This window comes from Somniosus microcephalus, unplaced genomic scaffold (assembly GCF_052327205.1).
Source record: "Somniosus microcephalus isolate GS21.2 unplaced genomic scaffold, FLI_Smic_1.0 unresolved_chr7, whole genome shotgun sequence".
Taxonomy (NCBI): domain Eukaryota; kingdom Metazoa; phylum Chordata; class Chondrichthyes; order Squaliformes; family Somniosidae; genus Somniosus; species Somniosus microcephalus.
In genome coordinates this window covers 44,357,185-44,382,296 of record NW_028225185.1, presented here as the reverse complement: position 1 = coordinate 44,382,296, position 25,112 = coordinate 44,357,185, and the positions used below count along the sequence as shown (strand labels likewise).

The 25,112-nt window shown below is 46.0% G+C and overlaps 1 protein-coding gene across 1 annotated transcript in view; it reads left to right on the top strand.

Annotated features, from left to right (window-relative positions):
- The window catches only part of atp2b4 (ATPase plasma membrane Ca2+ transporting 4), an 88,925-nt gene extending 64,152 nt beyond the window's left edge, over window positions 1–24,773 (top strand). Inside the window, exons 3-4 of the mRNA XM_085978342.1 lie at window positions 21,996–22,121; window positions 24,550–24,773. Of these exons, the coding sequence (XP_085834468.1) occupies window positions 21,996–22,121; window positions 24,550–24,773 (350 nt within the window). The remainder of the gene's footprint in view (window positions 1–21,995; window positions 22,122–24,549) is intronic.
- Window positions 24,774–25,112: the final 339 nt, after the last annotated feature.

Below are 25,112 nucleotides of genomic sequence, written 5' to 3'. Positions count from 1 at the left end.
AGTCCATCACAGATAGATACTGATCCTTAGGGTCCATCGCTGATAGATACTGACTCTTAGAGTCCATCACCGATAGATACCGACCCTTAGAATCCATCACCGATAGATACTGACCCTTAGAGTCCATCACTGATAGATACTGACCCTTAGAGTCCATCACTGATAGAAACTGCCCCTTGGAGTCCATCATTGAGAGATACTGACCCTTAGAATCCATCACTGATAGGTACTGACCCTTAGAATCCATCACTGATACATACTGACCGTTAGGGTCCATCACTGATAGATACTGACCGTTAGAGTCCATCACTGATAGATACTGACCCTAACAGTCCATCACCGATAGATACTGACCCTTAGAGACCATCACTGATAGATACTGACCCTTAGAGACCATCACTGACAGATACTGACCCTTAGAGTGCATCACTGATAGATACTGACCCTTAGCGTCCATCACTGATAGATACTGACCCTTAGGTTCCATCACTGATAGATACTGACCCTCAGAGTCCATCACTGATAGATACTGACCCTTAGACTCCATCACTGATAGATACTGTCCCTTAGTGTCCATCACTGAGAGATACTGACCGTAAGAGGCAATCACCGATAGATACTGACCGTTAGATTCCATCACTGATAGATACTGACCCGTAGAGTCCACCACTGATAGACACTGACCCTTAGGGTCCATCGCTGATAGATACTGACCCGTAGAGTCCATCACCGATAGATACTGACCCTTAGAGTACATCACTGATAGATACTGACCCTTAGAGTCCATCACCGATAGATACTGACCCTTTGGGTCCATCACTGATAGATACTGACCCTTAGTGTCCATCACTGGTAGATACTGACACTTCGAGTCCATCACTGATAGATACTGACCCTTAGAGTCCATCACTGATAGATACAGACCCTTAGATCCATCACTGATAGATACAGACCCTTCGATGCATCACTGATAGATACTGACCGTTAGAGTCCATCACTGATAGATACTGACCCTTAGAGTCCATCACTGATAGATACTGACCCTTAGAGTCCATCACTGATAGATACTGATCCTTAGGGTGCATCGCTGATAGATACTGACCGTTAGAGTCCACCACTGATAGATACTGACCCTTAGAGTCCATCACCGATAGATACTGACACTTAGAGACCAACACTGATAGATACTGACCCTCAGAGTCCATCACTGATAGATACTGACCCTTGGAGTCCATCACTGATAGATACTGATCCTTAGGGTGCATCGCTGATAGATACTGACCCTTAGAGTCCACCACTGATAGATACTGACCCTTAGAGTCCATCACTGATAGACACTGACCCTTAGAGTCCATCACTGATAGACACTGACCCTTAGAGTCCATCACTGATAGATACTGACCCTTAAAGTCCATCACCGATAGATACTGACCCTTCGAGTCCATCACTGATAGATACTGACCCTTAGTGTCCATCACTGGTAGATACTGACACTTCGAGTCCATCACTGATAGATACTGGCCCTCAGAGTGTATTACTGATAGATACTGACCCTTAGAGTCCATCATTGATAGATACAGACCCTTAGATCCATCACTGATAGATACAGACCCTTAGATTCAACGCTGATAGATACTGACCCTTAGAGTCCATCACTGATAGATACTGACCCTTCGAGTCCATCACTGATAGATACTGATCCTTAGGGTCCATCGCTGATAGATACTGACCCTTAGAGTCCACCACTGATAGATACTCACCCTTAGAGTCCATCACTGATAGATACTGACCCTTAGAGTCATTCACGGGTAGATACTGACCATTAGAGTCCATCACTGATAGATACTGACCCTTAGAGTCCATCACTGATAGATACTGACCCTTAGAGTCCACCACTGATAGATACTGACCCTTATAATCCATCACTGATAGATACTGACCCTCAGAGTCCACCACTGATAGATACCGACCCTTAGAATCCATCACCGATAGATACTGACCCTTAGAGTACATCACCAATAGATACTGTCCCTAACAGTCCATCACCGATAGATACTGACCCTTAGAGTCCATCACTGATTGATACTGACCCTTAGAGACCATCACTGATAGATACTGACCCTTAGAGACCATCACTGACAGATACTGACCCTTAGAGTGCATCACTGATAGATACTGACCCTTAGAGTCCATCACTGATAGATACTGACCCTTAGAGTCCATCACTGATAGATACAGACCCTTAGATCCATCACTGATAGATGCAGACCCTTAGATCCAACACTGATAGATACTGACCCTCAGAGTCTATTACTGATAGATACTGACCCTTAGAGTCCATCATTGATAGATACTGACCCTTAGAGTCCATCATTGATAGATACTGACCCTTAGAGTCCATCATTGATAGATACTGACCGTTAGAGTCATTCACGGGTAGATACTGACCCTTAGAGTCCATCACTGATAGATACTGACCCTTAGAGTCCATCACTGATAGATACTGACCCTTAGAGTCCATCATTGATAGATACTGACCCTTAGACTCCATCACTGATAGATACTGATGCTTAGAGTCCATCACTGATAGATACTGACCCTTAGAGTCCATCACCGATAGATACTGACCCTAACAGTCCATCACCGATAGATACTGACCCTTAGAGTCCATCACTGATTGATACTGACCCTTAGAGACCATCACTGATAGATACTGACCCTTAGAGACCATCACTGACAGATACTGACCCTTAGAGTCCATCACTGATAGATACTGACCCTTAGACTCCATCACTGATAGATACTGTCCCTTAGAGTCCATCACTGAGAGATACTGACCGTTAGATTCCTTCACCGATAGATACTGACCATTAGAGTCCATCACTGATAGATACTGACCCGTAGAGTCCACCACTGATAGACACTGACCCTTAGGGTCCATCGCTGATAGAAACTGACCCGTAGAGTCCATCACCGATAGATACTGACCCTTAGAGTCCATCCCTGATAGATACTCACCCTTAGAGTCCATCACTGATAGATACTGACCCTTAGAGTCCATCACTGATAGATACTGACCCTTAGAGTCCATCACTGATAGATACTGACCCTTAGAGTCCATCACTGACAGATACTGACCCTTAGAGTCCATCACTGATAGATACAGACCCTTAGATCCGTCACTGATAGATACTGACCCTTAGTGTCCATCACTGGTAGATACTGACACTTCGAGTCCATCACTGATAGATACTGACCCTTAGAGTCCATCACTGACAGATACAGACCCTTAGATCCATCACTGATAGATACAGACCCTTAGATTCAACGCTGATAGATACTGACCCTTAGAGTCCATCACTGATAGATACTGACCCTTAGAGTCCATCACTGATAGATACTGATCCTTAGGGTCCATCGCTGATAGATACTGACCCTTAGAGTCCATCACTGATAGATACTGACCCTTAGAGTCCATCCCTGATAGATACTCACCCTTAGAGTCCATCACTGATAGATACTGACCTTTAGAGTCATTCACGGGTAGATACTGACCATTAGAGTCCATCACTGATAGATACTGACCATTAGAGTCCATCACGGATAGATACTGACCCTTACAGTTCATCACTGATAGATACTGACCCTTAGAGTCCATCATTGATAGATACTGACCCTTAGACTCCATCACTGATAGATACTGACCCTTAGAGTCCATCACTGATAGATACTGAGCCTGAGAGTCCATCACTGATAGATACTGACACGTAGAGTCCATCACTGATAGATACAGACACTTAGAGACCATTACTGATAGATACTGACCCTTAGAGTCCATCACTGATAGTTACAGACACTTAGAGTCCATCACCGATAGATACCGACCCTTAGAATCCATCACCGATAGATACTGACCCTTAGAGTCCATCACTGATAGAAACTGCCCCTTGGAGTCCATCACTGAAAGATACTGACCGTTAGAGTCCATCACTGATAGATACTGACCCTTGGAGTCCATCAATGATAGATACTGACCCTTAGAGTCCATCACTGATAGATACTGACCCTTAGAGTCCATCACTGATAGATACTGACCCTTTGCTTCCATCACTGATAGATACTGATCCTTAGAATCCATCACTGATAGTTACTGACCCTTAGAGTCCATCACTGATAGATACTGACCCTTAGAGACCATCACTGACAGATACTGACCCTTAGAGCCCATCACTTATAGATACTGACCTTTAGGTTCCATCACTGATAGATACTGACCCTTAGAGTCCATCACTGATAGATACTGATCCTTAGAGTCCATCACTGATAGATACAGACACTTAGAGACCAACACTGATAGATACTGACCCTTAGGGTCCATCACTGATAGATACTGACCCTTAGAGTCCATCACTGATAGATACTGACCATTAGAATCCATCACTGATAGATACTGACCCTTAGAGTCCATCACCGATAGATACTGACCGTTAGAGTCCATCACTGATAGATACTGACCCGTAGAGTCCACCACTGATAGACACTGATCCTTAGGGTCCATTGCTGATAGATACTGACCCTTAGAGTCCACCAATGATAGATACTGACCCTTAGAATCCATCACTGATAGATACTGACCCTTAGAGTCCGTCACTGATAGACACTGACCCTTAGAGTCCTTCACTGATAGATACTCACCTTTAGAGTCCATCACTGATAGATACTGACCCTTAGAGTCATTCACGGGTAGATACAGACTCTTAGATCCATCACTGATAGATACTGACCCTCAGAGTCTATTACTGATAGATACTGACCCTTAGAGTCCATCACTGATAGATACTGACCCTTAGAGTCCATCACTGATAGATACTGATCCTTAGAGTCCACCACTGATAGATACTGACCCTTGGAGTCCATCACTGATAGATACTGACACTGAGAGACCAACACTGATAGGTACTGACCCTTAGAGTCCATCACTGATAGATACTGACCCTTAGAGTCCATCACTGATAGATACTGACCCTTAGAATCCATCACTGATAGATACTGCCCCTTAGAGTCCGTCACTGATAGACACTGACCCTTAGAGTCCATCACTGGTAGATACTGACCCTTAGAGTCCATCACTGATAGATACTGACCCTTAGAGTCCATCACTGATAGATACTGACCCTTAGAGTCCGTCACTGATAGACACTGACCCTTAGAGTCCATCACTGGTAGATACTGACCCTTACAGTTCATCACTGATAGATACTGACCCTCAGAGTCCATCATTGATAGATACTGACCCTTAGACTCCATCACTGATAGATACTGACCCTTAGAGTCCATCACTGATAGATACTGACCCTTAGAGTCCATCACTGGTAGATACTGACCCTTAGAGTCCATCACTGATAGATACAGACACTTAGAGACCAACACTGATAGATACTGACCCTTAGACTCCATCACTGACAGATACCGACCCTTAGAATCCATCACTGATAGATACTGACCGTTCGGGTCCATCACTGATAGATACTGACCCTAACAGTCCATCACCGATAGATACTGACCCTTAGAGTCCATCACTGATTGATACTGACCCTTAGAGACCATCACTGATAGATACTGACCCTTAGAGACCATCACTGACAGATACTGACCTTTAGAGTCCATCACTGATAGATACTGACCCTTAGACTCCATCACTGATAGATACTGACCGTTAGAGTCCATCACTGATAGATACTGACCCGTAGAGTCCACCACTGATAGACACTGACCCTTAGGGTCCATCGCTGATAGAAACTGACCCGTAGAGTCCATCATCAATAGATACTGACCCTAACAGTCCATCACCGATAGATACTGACACCTTAGAGTCCATCACTGATTGATACTGACCCTTAGAGACCATCACTGATAGATACTGACCCTGAGAGACCATCACTGACAGATACTGACCCTTAGAGTGCATCACTGATAGATACTGACCCTTAGTGTCCATCACTGGTAGATACTGACACTTCGAGTCCATCACTGATAGATACTGACCCTTAGAGTCCATCACTGATAGATACTGACCCTTAGATCCATCACTGATAGATACAGACCCTTAGATCCAACACTGATAGATACTGACCCTCAGAGTCTATTACTGATAGATACTGACCCTTAGAGTCCATCACTGATAGATACTGACCCTTAGAGTCCATCATTGATAGATACTGACCCTTAGACTCCATCACTGATAGATACTGACGCTTAGAGTCCATCACTGATAGATACTGAGCCTGAGAGACCATTACTGATAGATACTGACCCTTCGAGTCCATCACTGATAGATACAGACACTTAGAGTCCATCACCGATAGATACCGACACTTAGAATCCATCACCGATAGATACTGACCCTAACAGTCCATCACCGATAGATACTGACCCTTAGAGTCCATCACTGATTGATACTGACCCTTAGAGACCATCACTGATAGATACTGACCCTTAGAGTCCATCACCGATAGATACTGACCCTAACAGTCCATCACCGATAGATACTGACCCTTAGAGTCCATCACTGATTGATACTGACCCTTAGAGACCATCACTGACAGATACAGACCCTTAGATCCATCACTGATAGATACAGACCCTTAGATCCAACACTGATAGATACTGACCCTCAGAGTCTATTACTGATAGATACTGACCCTTAGAGTCCATCATTGATAGATACAGACCCTTAGATCCATCACTGATAGATACAGACCCTTAGATTCAACGCTGATAGATACTGACCCTTAGATTCCATCACTGATAGATACTGACCCTTAGAGTCCATCACTGATAGATACTGATCGTTAGGGTCCATCGCTGATAGATACTGACCCTTAGAGTCCATCACTGATAGATACTGACCCTTAGAGTCCATCCCTGATAGATACTCACCCTTAGAGTCCATCACTGATAGATACTGACCCTTAGAGTCATTCACGGGTAGATACTGACCATTAGAGTCCATCACTGATAGATACTGACCCTTAGAGTCCATCACTGATAGATACTGACCCTTAGAGTCCATCACGGATAGATACTGACACTTACAGTTCATCACTGATAGATACTGACCCTTAGAGTCCATCATTGATAGATACTGACCCTTAGACTCCATCACTGATAGATACTGACCCTTAGAGTCCATCACTGATAGATACTGAGCCTGAGAGTCCATCACTGATAGATACTGACACGTAGAGTCCATCACTGATAGTTACAGACACTTAGATCCATCACCGATAGATACCGACCCTTAGAATCCATCACCGATAGATACTGACCCTTCGAGTACACCACTGATAGATACTGACCCTTAGAGTCCATCACTGATAGATACTGACCATTAGGTTCCATCACTGATAGATACTCACCCTTAGAGTCCATCACTGATAGATACTGACCCTTAGAGTCATTCACGGGTAGATACTGACCCTTAGAATCCATCACTGATAGATACTGACCCTTAGAGTCCATCACTGATAGATACTGACCCTTAGAGTCCATCACTGATAGATACTGACCCTTAGAGTCCATCACTGATAGATACTGACTCTTACAGTTCATCACTGATAGATACTGACCCTTAGAGTCCATCATTGATAGATACTGACCCTTAGACTCCATCACTGATAGATACTGAGCCTGAGAGTCCATCACTGATAGATACAGCCACTTAGAGACCATTACTGATAGATACTGACCCTTAGAGTCCATCACTGATAGATACTGACCCTTAGGTTCCATTACTGATAGATACTGACCCTTAGATTCCATCACTGATAGATACTGACCCTTAGACTCCATCACTGATAGATACAGCCACTTAGAGACCATTACTGATAGATACTGACCCTTAGAGTCCATCACTGAGAGATAGTGACCCTTAGAATCCATCACTGATAGGTACTGACCCTTAGAATCCATCACTGATAGGTACTGACCCTTAGAATCCATCACTGATAGATACTGACCCTTAGGGTCCATCACTGATAGATACTGACCGTTAGAGTCCATCACTGATAGATACTGACCCTTAGAATCCATCACTGATAGGTACTGACCCTTAGAATCCATCACTGATAGATACTGACCCTTAGAGTCCATCACTGATAGATACTGACCCTTAGAGTCCATCACCAATAGATACTGACCCTAACAGTCCATCACCGATAGATACTGACCCTTAGAGACCATCACTGATAGATACTGACCCTTAGAGACCATCACTGACAGATACTGACCCTTAGAGTGCATCACTGATAGATACTGACCCTTAGAGTCCATCACTGATAGATACTGACCCTCAGGTTCCATCACTGATAGATACTGACCCTTAGAGTCCATCACTGATAGATACTGTCCCTTGGAGCACATCACTGAGAGATACTGACCCTTAGAGTCCATCACCGATAGATACTGACCCTTAGAGTCCATCACTGATAGATACTGACCCTGAGAGTCGATCACTGATAGATAATAACTCTTAGAATCCATCACCGATTGATACTGACCCTTAGAGTCCATCACTGATAGATACTGACCCTTAGAGTCCATTACTGATAGATACTGACCCTTAGAGTCCATCACTGATAGATACTGACACTTCGAGTCCATCACCGATAGATACTGACCCTTAGAGTCCATCACTGATAGATACTGACCCTTACAGTCCATCGCTGATAGATACTGACCCTTAGACTCCATCACTGATAGATACTGACCCTTATGGTCCATCACTGATAGATACTGACCCTTAGAATCCATCACTGAGAGATACTGACCCTTAGGGTCCATCGCCGATAGATACTGACCCTGACAGTCTATCACCGATAGATACTGACCCTTAGAGTCCATCACTGATTAATACTGACCCTTAGAGACCATCACTGACAGATACTGACCCTTAGATTCCATCACTGATAGACACTGACCCTTAGGGTCCATCGCTGATAGATACTGACCCTTAGAGTCCATCACCGATAGATACTGACCCTTAGAATCCATCACTGATAGATACTGGCCCGTAGAGTCCATCACTGATAGATACTGACCCTAACAGTCCATCACTGATAGATACTGACCCTTAGACTACATCACTGATAGATACTGACCCTTATGGTCCATCACTGATAGATACTGACCCTTAGAGTCCATCATTGATAGATACTGACCCTTAGAACCCATCACTGAGAGATACTGAGCCTTAGGGTCCATCGCCGACAGATACTGACCCTAACAGTCCATCACCGATAGATACTGACCCTTAGAGTCCATCACTGATTGATACTGACCCTTAGAGACCATCACTGACAGATACTGACCCTTAGATTCCATCACTGATAGATACTGACCCTTAGACTCCATCACTGATAGATACTGACCCTTAGAGTCCATCACTGAGAGATACTGACCCTTAGAGTCCATCACCGATAGATACTGACCCTTACAGTCCATCACTGATAGATACTGACCCTTAGCGTCTATCACTGATAGATACTGACACTTAGAGTCCATCACCGATAGACACTGACCCTTAGAGTCCATCACTGATAGATACTGACCCTTAGAGTCCATCACTGATAGATACTCACCCTTAGAGTCCATCACTGGTAGATACTGACCCTTCGAGTCCATCACTGATAGATACTGACCCTTAGAGTCCATCACTGATAGATACTGACCCTTAGAGTCCATCACTGATAGATACTGACCCTTAGCGTCTATCACTGATAGATGCTGGCCCTTAGAGTCCATCACTGATAGATACTGACCCTTAGAGTCCAACACTGGTAGATACTGACCCTTAGGGTCCATCACTGATAGATACTGACCCTTAGGGTCCATCACTGATAGATACTAACCCTTAGGGTCCATCACTGATAGATACTGACCCTTAGAGTGCATCACTGATAGATAATGACCCTTAGGGTCCATCACTAATAGATACTGACCCTTACAGTCCATCACTGATAGATACTGACCCTTAGGGTCCATCACTGATAGATACTGACCGTTATAGTTCATCACTGATAGATATTGACCCTTAGAGTCCATCACTGGTAGATACTGACCCTTAGAGTGCATCACTGATAGATACTGACCCTTAGAATCCATCACTGATAGATACTGACCCTTAGAATCCAATACTGATAGATACCGACCCTTCGGGTCCATCACTGATAGACACTGACCGTTAGAGTCCATCACTAATAGATACTGACCCTTAGAGTCCATCACCGATAGATACAGACCCTAACAGTCCATCACCGATAGATACTGACCCTTACAGTCCATCACTGATTGATACTGACCCTTAGAGACCATCACTGATAGATACTGACCCTTAGAGACCATCACTGGCAGATACTGACGCTTAGAGTGCATCACTGATAGATACTGTCCCTTAGGGTCCATCACCGATAGATACTGACCCCTAGAATCCATCACTGATAGATACTGACCCCTAGAATCCATCACTGATAGATACTGACCCTTAGAGTCCATCACTGATAGACACTGACCCTTAGAGTCCATCATTGATAGATACTGAGCCTGAGAGACCATTACTGATAGATACTGACCCTTAGAGTCCATCACTGATAGATACTGACCCTTAGAATCCATCACTGATAGGTACTGACCCTTAGAATCCATCACTGATAGATACTGACCGTTAGGGTCCATCACTGATAGATACTGACCCTTAGAATCCATCACTGATAGATACTGACACTTAGAGTTCATCACTGATAGATACTGACCCTTAGAGTCCATCATTGATAGATACTGACCCTTAGACTCCATCACTGATAGATACTGACCCTTAGAGTCCATCACTGATAGATACTGAGCCTGAGAGACCATTACTGATAGATACTGACCCTTAGAGTCATTCACGGGTAGATACTGACCCTTAGAGTCCATCACTGATAGAAACTGCCCCTTGGAGTCCATCATTGAGAGATACTGACCCTTAGAATCCATCACTGATAGGTACTGACCCTTAGAATCCATCACTGATAGATACTGACCGTTAGGGTCCATCACTGATAGATACTGACCGTCAGAGTCCATCACTGATAGATACTGACCCTAACAGTCCATCACCGATAGATACTGACCCTTAGAGACCATCACTGATAGATACTGACCCTTAGAGACCATCACTGACAGATACTGACCCTTGGAGTGCATCACTGATAGATACTGACCCTTAGCTTCCATCACTGATAGATACTGACCCTTAGGTTCCATCACTGATAGATACTGACCCTCAGAGTCCATCACTGATAGATACTGTCCCTTAGAGTCCATCACTGAGAGATACTGACCGTTAGAGGCAATCACCGATAGATACTGACCCTTAGAGTACATCACTGATAGATACTGACCCGTAGAGTCCACCACTGATAGACACTGACCCTTAGGGTCCATCGCTGATAGATACTGACCCGTAGAGTCCATCACCGATAGATACTGACCCTTAGAGTCCATCCCTGATCGATACTCACCCTTAGAGTCCATTACTGATAGATACTGACACTTAGAGACCAACACTGATAGATACTGACCCTTAGAGTCCATCACTGATAGATACTCACCTTTAGAGTCCATCACTGATAGATACTGACCCTTAGAGTCATTCACGGGTAGATACAGACCCTTAGATCCATCACTGATAGATACTGACCCTCAGAGTCTATTACTGTTAGACACTGACCCTTAGAGTCCATCGCTGATAGATACTGACCCTTAGAGTCCATCACTGATAGATACTGACCCTTAGAGTCCATCACTGATAGACACTGACCCTTAGAGTCCATCACTGATAGATACTGACCCTTAGAGTCCATCACGGATAGATACTGACCCTTACAGTTCATCACTGATAGATACTGACCCTTAGAGTCCATCATTGATAGATACTGACCCTTAGACTCCATCACTGATAGATACTGACCCTTAGAGTCCATCACTGATAGATACTGACCCTTAGAGTCCATCACTGGTAGATACTGACCCTTAGAGTCCATCACTGATAGATACAGACACTTAGAGACCAACACTGATGGATACTGACCCTCAGAGTCCATCACTGATAGATACTGACCCTTGGAGTCCATCACTGATAGATACTGATCCTTAGGGTGCATCGCTGATAGATACTGACCCTTAGAGTCCACCACTGATAGATACTGACCCTTAGAGTCCATCACTGATAGACACTGACCCTTAGAGTCCATCACTGATAGATACTGACCCTTAAAGTCCATCACTGATAGATACTGACCCTGAGAGTCCATCACCGATAGATACTGACCCTTAGGGTCCATCACTGATAGATACTGACCCTTAGATCCATCACTGATAGATACACACCCTTAGATCCATCACTGATAGATACTGGCCCTCAGAGTGTATTACTGATAGATACTGACCCTTAGAGTCCATCATTGATAGATACAGACCCTTAGATCCATCACTGATAGATACAGACCCTTAGATTCAACGCTGATAGATACTGATCCTTAGGGTCCATCGCTGATAGATACTGACCCTTAGAGTCCACCACTGATAGATACTCACCCTTAGAGTCCATCACTGATAGATACTGACCCTTAGAGTCATTCACGGGTAGATACTGACCATTAGAGTCCATCACTGATTGATACTGACCCTTAGAGTCCATCACTGATAGATACTGACCCTTACAGTTCATCACTGATAGATACTGACCCTTAGAATCCATCACTGATAGATACTGACCCTTAGAGTCCATCACTGATAGACACTGACCCTTAGAGTCCATCACTGATAGATACTCACCTTTAGAGGTCATCACTGATAGATACTGACCGTTAGAGTCATTCACGGGTAGATACTGACCCTTAGAGTCCATCACTGATAGATACTGACCCTTAGAGTCCATCACTGATAGATACTGACCCTTAGAGTCCATCACGGATAGATACTGACCCTTACAGTCCATCACTGATAGATACTGACCCTTAGAGTCCATCATTGATAGATACTGACCCTTAGACTCCATCACTGATAGATACTGAGCCTGAGAGACCATTACTGATAGATACTGACCCTAACAGTCCATCACCGATAGATACCGACCCTTAGAATCCATCACCGATAGATACTGACCCTTAGAGTACATCACTGAGAGATACTGACCCTTAGAGTCCATCACCGATAGATACTGACCCTAACAGTCCATCACCGATAGATACTGACCCTTAGAGACCATCACTGATAGATACTGACCCTTAGAGACCATCACTGACAGATGCTGACCTTTAGAGTCCATCACTGATTGATACTGACCCTTAGAGACCATCACTGATAGATACTGACCCTTAGAGACCATCACTGACAGATGCTGACCTTTAGAGTCCATCACTGATAGATACTGACCCTTAGACTCCATCACTGATAGATACTGTCCCTTAGAGTCCATCACCGATAGATACTGACCGTTAGAGTCCATCACTGATAGATACTGACCCGTAGAGTCCACCACTGATAGACACTGACCCTTAGGGTCCATCGCTGATAGAAACTGACCCGTACAGTCCATCACCGATAGATACTGACCCTCAGAGTCCATCCCTGATAGATACTCACCCTTAGAGTCCATCACTGATAGATACTGACCCTTAGAGTCCATCACTGATAGATACTGACCCTTAGAGTCCATCACCGATAGATACTGACCCTTAGGGTCCATCACTGATAGATACTGACCCTTAGAATCCATCAGTGATAGATACAGACCCTTAGATCCATCACTGATAGATACTGACCCTTAGTGTCCATCGCTGGTAGATACTGACACTTCGAGTCCATCACTGATAGATACTGACCCTTAGAGTCCATCACTGATAGATACAGACCCTTAGATCCATCACTGATAGATACAGACCCTTAGATCCAACACTGATAGATACTGACCCTCAGAGTCTATTACTGATAGATACTGACCCTTAGAGTCCATCATTGATAGATACAGACCCTTAGATGCATCACTGATAGATACAGACCCTTAGATTCAACGCTGATAGATACTGACCCTTAGAGTCCATCACTGATAGATACTGACCCTTACAGTTCATCACTGATAGATACTGACCCTTAGAGTCCACCACTGATAGATACTGACCCTTAGAATCCATCACTGATAGATACTGACCCTTAGAGTCCATCACTGATAGACACTGACCCTCAGAGTGCATCACTGATAGATACTCACCTTTAGAGGTCATCACTGATAGATACTGACCGTTAGAGTCATTCACGGGTAGATACTGACCCTTAGAGTCCATCACTGATAGATACTGACCCTTAGAGTCCATCACTGATAGATACTGACCCTTAGAGTCCATCATTGATAGATACTGACCCTTAGACTCCATCACTGATAGATACTGACCCTTAGAGTCCATCACTGATAGATACTGAGCCTGAGAGACCATTACTGATAGATACTGACCCTTCGAGTCCATCACTGATAGATACAGACACTTAGAGTCCATCACCGATAGATACCGACCCTTAGAATCCATCACCGATAGATACTGACCCTTAGAGTACATCACTGAGAGATACTGACCCTTGGAGTCCATCACTGATAGAAACTGCCCCTTGGAGTCCATCACTGAAAGATACTGACCGTTAGAGTCCATCATTGAGAGATACTGACCCTTAGAATCCATCACTGATAGGTACTGACCCTTAGAATCCATCACTGATAGATACTGACCGTTAGGGTCCATCACTGATAGATACTGACCGTTAGAGTCCATCACTGATAGATACTGACCCTTAGAGTCCATCACCGATAGATACTGACCCTAACAGTCCATCACCGATAGATACTGACCCTTAGAGTCCATCACTGATTGATACTGACCCTTAGAGTCCATCACTGATAGATACTGACCCTTAGAGACCATCACTGACAGATACTGACCCTTAGAATCCATCACTGATAGATACTGACCCTTAGACTCCATCACTGATAGATACTGTCCCTTAGAGTCCATCACTGAGAGATACTGACCGTTAGATTCCTTCACCGATAGATACTGACCGTTAGAGTCCATCACTGATAGATACTGACCCGTAGAGTCCACCACTGATAGACACTGACCCTTAGGGTCCATCGCTGATAGAAACTGACCCGTAGAGTCCATCACCGATAGATACTGACCCTTAGAGTCCATCCCTGATAGATACTCACCCTTAGAGTCCATCACTGATAGATACTGACCCTTAGAGTCCATCACTGATAGATACTGACCCTTAGAGTCCATCACCGATATATACTGACCCTTAGGGTCCATCACTGATAGATACTGACCCTTAGAGTCCATCACTGACAGATACTGACCCTTAGATCCGTCACTGATAGATACTGACCCTCAGAGTCCATCACTGGTAGATACTGACACTTCGAGTCCATCACTGATAGATACTGACCCTTAGAGTCCATCACTGAGAGATACAGACCCTTAGATCCATCACTGATAGATACAGACCCTTAGATCCAACACTGATAGATACTGACCCTCAGAGTCTATTACTGATAGATACTGACCCTTAGAGTCCATCATTGATAGATATAGACCCTTAGATCCATCACTGATAGATACAGACCCTTAGATTCAACGCTGATAGATACTGACCCTTAGAGTCCATCACTGATAGATACTGACCCTTAGAGTCCATCACTGATAGATACTGATCCTTAGGGTCCATCGCTGATAGATACTGACCCTTAGAGTCCATCACTGATAGATACTGACCCTTAGAGTCCATCCCTGATAGATACTCACCCTTAGAGTCCATCACTGATAGATACTGACCCTTAGAGTCATTCACGGGTAGATACTGACCCTTAGAGTCCATCACTGATAGATACTGACCCTTAGAGTCCATCATTGATAGATACTGACCCTTAGACTCCATCACTGATAGATACTGACCCTTAGAGTCCATCACTGATAGATACTGAGCCTGAGAGTCCATCACTGATAGATACTGACACGTAGAGTCCATCACTGATAGATACAGACACTTAGAGACCATTACTGATAGATACTGACCCTTAGAGTCCATCACTGATAGTTACAGACACTTAGAGTCCATCACCGATAGATACCGACCCTTAGAATCCATCACCGATAGATACTGACCCTTCGAGTACACCACTGATAGATACTGACCCTTAGAGTCCATCACTGATAGAAACTGCCCCTTGGAGTCCATCACTGATAGATACTGACCCTTAAAGTCCATCACTGCTAGCTACTGACCCTTAGAGTCCATCACTGATAGATACTGACCCTTAGAGTCCATCACTGATAGATACTGACCCTTTGCGTCCATCACTGATAGATACTGATCCTTAGAATCCATCACTGATAGATACTGACCATTAGGTTCCATCACTGATAGATACTGACCCTTAGAGTCCATCACTGATAGATACTGACCCTTAGAGTCCATCACTGATAGATACTGACCCTTAGAGTCCATCACTGATAGATACAGACACCTAGAGACCAACACTGATAGATACTGACCCTTAGAGTCCATCACTGATAGATACTGATCCTTAGGGTCCATCGCTGATAGATACTGACCCTTCGAGTCCACCACTGATAGATACTGACCCTTAGAGTCCATCACTGATAGATACAGACACTTAGAGACCAACACTGATAGATACTGACCCTTAGAGTCCATCACTGATAGATACTGACCCTTAGAGTCCATCACTGATAGATACTGACTCTTACAATTCATCACTGATAGATACTGACCCTTAGAGTCCATCACTGATAGATACTGACCCTTAGAGTCCATCACTGATAGATACTGACTCTTACAGTTCATCACTGATAGATACTGACCCTTAGAGTCCATCATTGATAGATACTGACCCTTAGACTCCATCACTGATAGATACTGAGCCTGAGAGCCCATTACTGATAGATACTGACCCTTAGAGTCCATCACTGATAGATACTGACCCTTAGGTTCCATCACTGATAGATACTGACCCTTAGACTCCATCACTGATAGATACTGACCCTTAGAGTCCATCACTGAGAGATAGTGACCCTTGGAATCCATCACTGATAGGTACTGACCCTTAGAATCCATCACTGATAGGTACTGACCCTTAGAATCCATCACTGATAGATACTGACCCTTAGGGTCCATCACTGATAGATACTGACCCTTAGAGTCCATCACTGAGAGATAGTGACCCTTAGAATCCATCACTGATAGGTACTGACCCTTAGAATCCATCACTGATAGGTACTGACCCTTAGAATCCATCACTGATAGATACTGACCCTTAGGGTCCATCACTGATAGATACTGACCCTTAGAATCCATCACTGATAGGTACTGACCCTTAGATACCATCACTGATAGATACTGACCCTTAGGGTCCATCACTGATAGATACTGACCGTTAGAGTCCATCACTGATAGATACTGACCCTTAGAGTCCATCACCAATAGATACTGACCCTAACAGTCCATCACCGATAGATACTGACCCTTAGAGTCCATCACTGATTGATACTGACCCTTAGAGACCATCACTGATAGATACTGACCCTTAGAGACCATCACTGACAGATACTGTCCCTTGGAGCCCATCACTGAGAGATACTGACCCTTAGAGTCCATCACCGATAGATACTGACACTTAGAGTCCATCACTGAAAGATAATAACTCTTAGAATCCATCACCGATTGATACTGACCCTTAGAGTCCATTACTGATAGATACTGACCCTTAGAGTCCATCACTGATAGATACTGACACTTCGAGTCCATCACCGATAGATACTGACCGTTAGAGTCCACCACTGATAGACACTGACCCTTAGGGTCCATCGCTGATAGATACTGACCCTTAGAGTCCATCACCGATAGATACTGACCCTTAGAGTCCATCACTGATAGATACTGGCCCGTAGAGTCCATCACTGATAGATACTGACCCTTAGAGTCCATCACTGATAGATACTGACCGTTACAGTCCATCACTGATAGATACTGACCCTTAGACTCCATCACTGATAGATACTGACCCTTATGGTCCATCACTGATAGATACAGACTTTTTGAGTCCATCACTGATAGATACTGACCCTTAGAGTCCATCATTGATAGATACTGAGCCTTAGAATCCATCACTGATAGATACTGACCCTTAGGGTCCATCGCCGATAGATACTGACCCTAACAGTCCATCACCGATAGATACTGACCCTTAGAGTCCATCACTGATTGATACTGACCCTTAGAGTCCATCACTGATAGATACTGACCCTTAGAGACCATCACTGACAGATACTGACCCTTAGAGTCCACCACTGATAGACACTGACCCTTAGGGTCCATCGCTGATAGATACTGACCCTTAGAGTCCATCACCGATAGATACTGAACCTTAGAGTCCATCACTGATAGATACTGGCCCGTAGAGTCCATCACTGATAGATACTGACCCTTAGAGTCCATCACTGATAGATACTGACCCTTAGACTCCATCACTGATAGATACTGACCCTTAGAGTCCATCACTGATAGATACTGACCCTTAGAGTCCATCACTGATAGATACTGACCCTTATGGTCCATCACTGATAGATACAGACCCTTATGGTCCATCACTGATAGATACTGACCCTTAGACTCCATCACTGATAGATACTGACCCTTAGAGTCCATCACTGATAGATACTGACCCTTATGGTCCATCACTGATAGATACAGACTTTTAAAGTCCATCACTGATAGATACAGACCCTTATGGTCCATCACTGATAGATACTGACCCTCAGACTCCATCACTGATAGATACTGACCCTTAGAGTCCATCATTGATAGATACTGACCCTTAGAATCCATCACTGAGAGATACTGACCCTTAGGGTCCATCGCCGATAGATACTGACCCTAACAGTCCATCACCGATAGATACTGACCCTTAGAGTCCATCACTGATTGATACTGACCCTTAGAGTCCATCACTGATAGATACTGACCCTTAGAGACCATCACTGACAGATACTGACCCTTAGATTCCATCACTGATAGATACTGACCCTTAGACTCCATCACTGATAGATACTGACACTTAGAGTCCATCACCGATAGACACTGACCCTTAGAGACCATCACTGACAGATACTGATCCTTAGACTCCATCACTGATAGATACTGACCCTTAGAGTCCATCACTGATAGATACTGACCCTTAGAGTCCATCACTGATAGATACTGATCCTTAGGGTCCATCGCTGATAGATACTGACCCTTAGAATCCACCGCTGATAGACACTGACCCTTAGAGTCCATCACTGATAGATACTGACCCTTAGAGTCCATCACTGGTAGATACTGACCCTTAGAATCCATCACCAATCGATACTGACCATTGGAGTCCATCACTGATAGATACTGACCCTTAGAGTCCCTCACTGATAGATACTGAACCTTAGAGTCCATCACTGATAGATACTGACCCTTAGAGTACATCACTGATAGATACTGACCCTCAGAGTCCATCACTGATAGATACAGACACTTAGAGACCAACACTGATAGATACTGACCCTTAGAGTCCATCACTGTTAGATACTGACCCTTAGAGTCCATCACTGATAGATACAGACACTTAGAGACCAACACTGATAGATACTGACCCTTAGAGTCCATCACTGATAGATACTGACCCTGAGAGTCCATCACTGATAGATACTGGCCCTTAGATTCCATCACTGGTAGATACTGACCCTTAGATTCCATCACTGATGGATACTGACCCTTAGAGTCCATCACTGGAAGATACTGACCCTTAGAGTCCATCACTGATAGATACTGACCCTTAGATTCCATCACTGATAGATACAGACCCTTAGAGTCCATCACTGATAGATACTGACCCTTAGATTCCATCACCAACAGATACTGATCCTTAGAGTCCATCACCGCTAGATACTGACCCTTAGAGTCCATCACTGATAGATACTGACCCTTAGAGTCCATCAGCGATAGATACTGACCCTCAGAGTCCATCACTGATAGATACAGACGCTTAGAGACCAACACTGATAGCTACTGACCCTTAGAGTCCATCACCGATAGATACTGGCCCTTCGAGTCCATCACTGATAGATACTGACCCTTAGAGTTCATCACTGATAGATACTGACCCTTGGTCCATCACCGATCGATACTGACCCTTCGAATCCATCACCGATACGTACTGACCGTTAGAATCCATCACCGATAGATACTGACCCTTGGAGTCCATCACTGATAGATACTGACCCTTAGAGTCCAATACTGATAGATACTGACCCTTAGAGTCCATCACTGATAGATACAGACCCTTAGAGTCCATCACTGATAGATTATGACCCTTATAGTCCATCACTGATAGATACTGACGCTTAGATTCCATCACTGATAGATACTGACCCTTAGAGTCCATCATAGCTAGATACTGACCCTTAGAATCCATCACTGATAGATACTGACCCTCAGAGTCCATCACTGATAGGTACTGACCCTTCGAGTCCATCACCGATAGATGCTGACCCTTAGCTGGCAACAGTATGTTATGCAGGAGAGGATCAATCTGTTTACGGGGAATTGAGTGCCCTTCAGAACACCGTGAGATTTGTAAATCTAACACTAATGCTCGTCTCTGCCCAAGTATTTCACAAACTACAAAGGCCGCTCTCCCCCCGCCCCACACGAGGCAGCCTCCGGGGGGACCATCTCAGTGTTGACAGACACTCCGCCAATCACGCTCCATCCATAGCTTAGTGGCTCTCACTCTCTGCTTTGCATCGGAAGGTCATGGGTTCGAGCCCCCACTCCCGAGACTCGAGCCCCGTAATCCAGGACCAACACACTCCCGGTGCCAGTACTCAGGGAGTGCCGCACTGTCGGAGGGGCGGTACTGTGGGAGCGCTGCACTGTTGGAGGGGCAATACTGAGGGAGTGCCGCACTGTCGGAGGGGCGGTACTGTGGGAGCGCTGCACTGTTGGAGGGGCAGTACTGAGGGAGTGCCGCACTGTCGGAGGGGCGGTACTGTGGGAGCGCTGCACTGTTGGAGGGGCAGTACTGAGGGAGTGCCACACTGTCGGAGGGGCGGTACTGAGGGAGCGCCGCACTGTCGGAGGGGCAGTACTCAGGGAGTGCCGCACTGTCGGAGGGGCGGTACTGAGGGAGCGCGGCACTGTCGGAGGGTCGGTACTGAGGGAGCGCGGCACTGTCGGAGGGTCGGTACTGAGGGAGCGCCGCACTGTCGGAGGGGCAGGACTGAGGGAGCGCCGCACTGTCGGAGGGGCAGTACTGAGGGAGCGCCGCACTGTGGGAGGGGCAGTACTGAGGGAGCGCCGCACTGTCGGAGGGGCGGTACTGAGGGAGTGCCGCACTGTCGGAGGGGCGGTACTGAGGGAGCACCGCACTGTCGGAGGGGCGGTACTGAGGGAGCGCCGCACTGTCGGAGGGGCAGTACTGAGGGAGCGCCGCACTGTCGGAGGGGCGGTACTGAGGGAGCACCGCACTGTCGGAGGGGCGGTACTGAGGGAGCGCCGCACTGTCAGAGGGGCAGTACTGAGGGAGCGCCGCACTGTCGGAGGGGCTGTACTGAGGGAGTGCCGCACTGTCGGAGGTGCCGTCTTTCGGGATGAGACGTTAAACCCGAGGCCCCCGTCTGCTCTCTCCGGTGGATGTAAAAGATCTAACGGCCACTATTGGAAGAAGAGCAGGGGGGAGTTCTCCCCGGTGTCCTGGGGCCAATATTTTTCCCTCAGCCAACATCAATAAAAAGGCAGGTGTCCCCAGATTGTCTCCTTCGTTGCCTGTTAACCTCTGACCTCTGTACTGGCAGGTGACCTCCTTCCCGCGGATGGAATTCTAATTCACAGTAGCGACCTCAAGATAGACGAGAGCTCGCTAACAGGAGAGTCGGACCACGTGCACAAGTCACCTGATAAAGACCCAATGTTACTATCCGGTAAGTAAAGAAACATCACTCCCTCTACACTGTCCCCGTCAAACACTCCCAGGGCAGGTACAGCACGGGGTTAGATACAGAGTAAAGCTCCCTCTACACTGTCCCATCAAACAATCCCAGGGCAGGTACAGCACGGGTTAGATACAGAGTAAAGCTCCCTCTACACTGTCCCCATCAAACAATCCCAGGGCAGGTACAGCACGGGTTAGATACAGAGTAAAGCTCCCTCTACACTGTCCCATCAAACACTCCCAGGGCAGGTACAGCACGGGTTAGATACAGAGTAAAACTCCCTCTACACTGTCCCATCAAACACTCCCAGGGCAGGGACAGCATGGGTTAGATACAGAGAAAAGCTCCCTCTACACTGTCCCATCAAACACTCCCAGGGCAGGTACAGCACGGGTTAGATACAGAGTAAAGCTCCCTCTAAACTGTCCCCATCAAACACTCCCAGGGCAGGTACAGCACGGGTTAGCTACAGAGTAAAGCTCCCTCTACACTGTCCCATCAAACACTCCCAGGGCAGGTACAGCACAGGTTAGATACAGAGTAAAGCTCCCTCTACACTGTCCCCATCAGCACTCCCAGGGCAGGCACAGCACGGCTTAGATACAGAGTAAAGCTCCCTCTACACTGTCCCATCAAACACTCCCAGGGCAGGTACAGCACGGGTTAGATACAGAGTAAAGCTCCCTCTACACTGTCCCATCAAACACTCCGAGGGCAGGTACAGCACGGGTTAGATACAGAGCAAAACTCCGTCTCCACTGTCCCATCAAACACTCACAGGGCAGGTACAGCACGGGTTAGATACAGAGTAAAGCTCCCTCTACACTGTCCCATCAAACACTCCCAGGGCTGTAGCAGGTACAGCATGGGTTAGATACAGAGTAAAGCTCTCTCTACACTGTCCCCATTAAACACTCCCAGGGCAGGTACAGCACGGGTTAGATACAGAGTAAAGCTCCCTCTACACTGTCCCCATCATACACTCCCAGGGCTGGTACAGCACGGGTTAGATACAGAGTAAAGCTCCCTCTACACTGTCCCCATCAAACACTCCCAGGGCAGGTACAGCACGGGTTAGATACAGAATAAAGCTCCCTCTACACTGTCCCCATCAAACACTCCCAGGGCAGGTACAGCATGGGTTAGATACAGAGTAAAGCTCCCTCTACACTGTCCCATCAAACACTCCCAGGGCAGGTACAGCATGGGTTAGATACAGAGTAAAGCTGCCTATAAGTGACATTTTTCGTATTTCTACCTCAGCCATCCTATGCCCTCCCAATTAGTGACAATTAGCTGCATCCCTTCACCTTCTCTGCTCTAAGGAGAACAATCCCAGCTTTTCCAGTCTCTCCACATCACTGAAGTCCCTCATCCCTGGTACCATTCTGGTCAATCTCCCCTTAACCTTCTCTGCTCTAAGGAGAACAACCCCAGCTTCTCCAGTCTCTCCACCTCACTGAAGTCCCTCATCCCTGGTACCATTCTGGTCAATCTCCCCTTAACCTTCTCTGCTCTAAGGAGAACAATCCCAGCTTCTCCAGTCTCTCCACATCACTGAAGTCCCTCATCCCTGGTACCATTCTGGTCAATCTCCCCTTAACCTTCTCTGCTCTAAGGAGAACAACCCCAGCTTCTCCAGTCTCTCCACCTCACTGAAGTCCCTCATCCCTGGTACCATTCTGGTCAATCTCCCCTTAACCTTCTCTGCTCTAAGGAGAACAACCCCAGCTTCTCCAGTCTCTCCACATCACTGAAGTCCCTCATCCCTGGTACCATTCTGGTCAATCTCCCCTTAACCTTCTCTGATCTAAGGAGAACAACCCCAGCTTCTCCAGTCTCTCCACATCACTGAAGTCCCTCATCCCTGGTCCCATTCTGGTCAATCTCCCCTTAACCTTCTCTGCTCTAAGGAGAACAATCCCAGCTTCTCCAGTCTCTCCACATCACTGAAGTCCCTCATCCCCGGTACCATTCTGGTCAATCTCCCCTTAACCTTCTCTGCTCTAAGGAGAACAATCCCAGCTTCTCCAGCCTCTCCACATCACTGAAGTCCCTCATCCCTGGTACCATTCTGGTCAATCTCCCCTTAACCTTCTCTGCTCTAAGGAGAACAATCCCAGCTTCTCCAGTCTCTCCACATCACTGAAGTCCATCATCCCTGGTACCATTCTGGTCAATCTCCCCTTAACCTTCTCTGCTCTAAGGAGAACAATCCCAGCTTCTCCAGTCTCTCCACATCACTGAAGTCCCTCATCCCTGGTACCATTCTGGTCAATCTCCTCTCCAAGGCCTCGACATCCATCCTAAAAGTGCGGCGGCCCAGAATTGGCCGGAATGGCAGTGGTCGTCCAGAGGGAGGGAGCTGAAAATCGGACAGTTGGACAAAGCCAACCGTTGCCGTCTCTTTCTCCAGGCACCCATGTGATGGAAGGGTCGGGTCGCATGATCGTGACGGCGGTGGGGATCAACTCGCAGACCGGCATCATCTTCACGCTTCTCGGGGCTGGTGTCGAGGAGGAGGAGAAGAAAGAGAAGAAAGGTACGGCGCTTGCGTCTGGGCCTGCCCGCCGGAGCGAGGGCTCGCCGTTGAGGACTTTCCCCCTGCGCAGGAGGCTGGCGCGCCGCGCGCTATTCTGAGGGTCTCCGATCGTAGCCAGGCCGCCGCAAACATCTAAAATACAGAGGGGGGCTCGACAAGGTAGATGCATGGGCAAAGGTTTGGCAGATGGAGCTTAATGTGGGAAAATGCCAGGTTATCCACTTTGGTAAGAAAAAGAAAAAAGCCAATTATTATTTAAATGAAGAGAGATTACAGAATGCTGGGGTACAGAGGGATCTGAGGGTCCTTGTACATGCGAGGTTATCCACTTTGGTGTCAAAAACAGGAAGGCAGATTATTATCTGAACGGCAATAGATTGGGAGAAGGGGAAGTACAACGAGACCTGGGTGTCCTTGTGCACCAGTCGCTGAAGGTA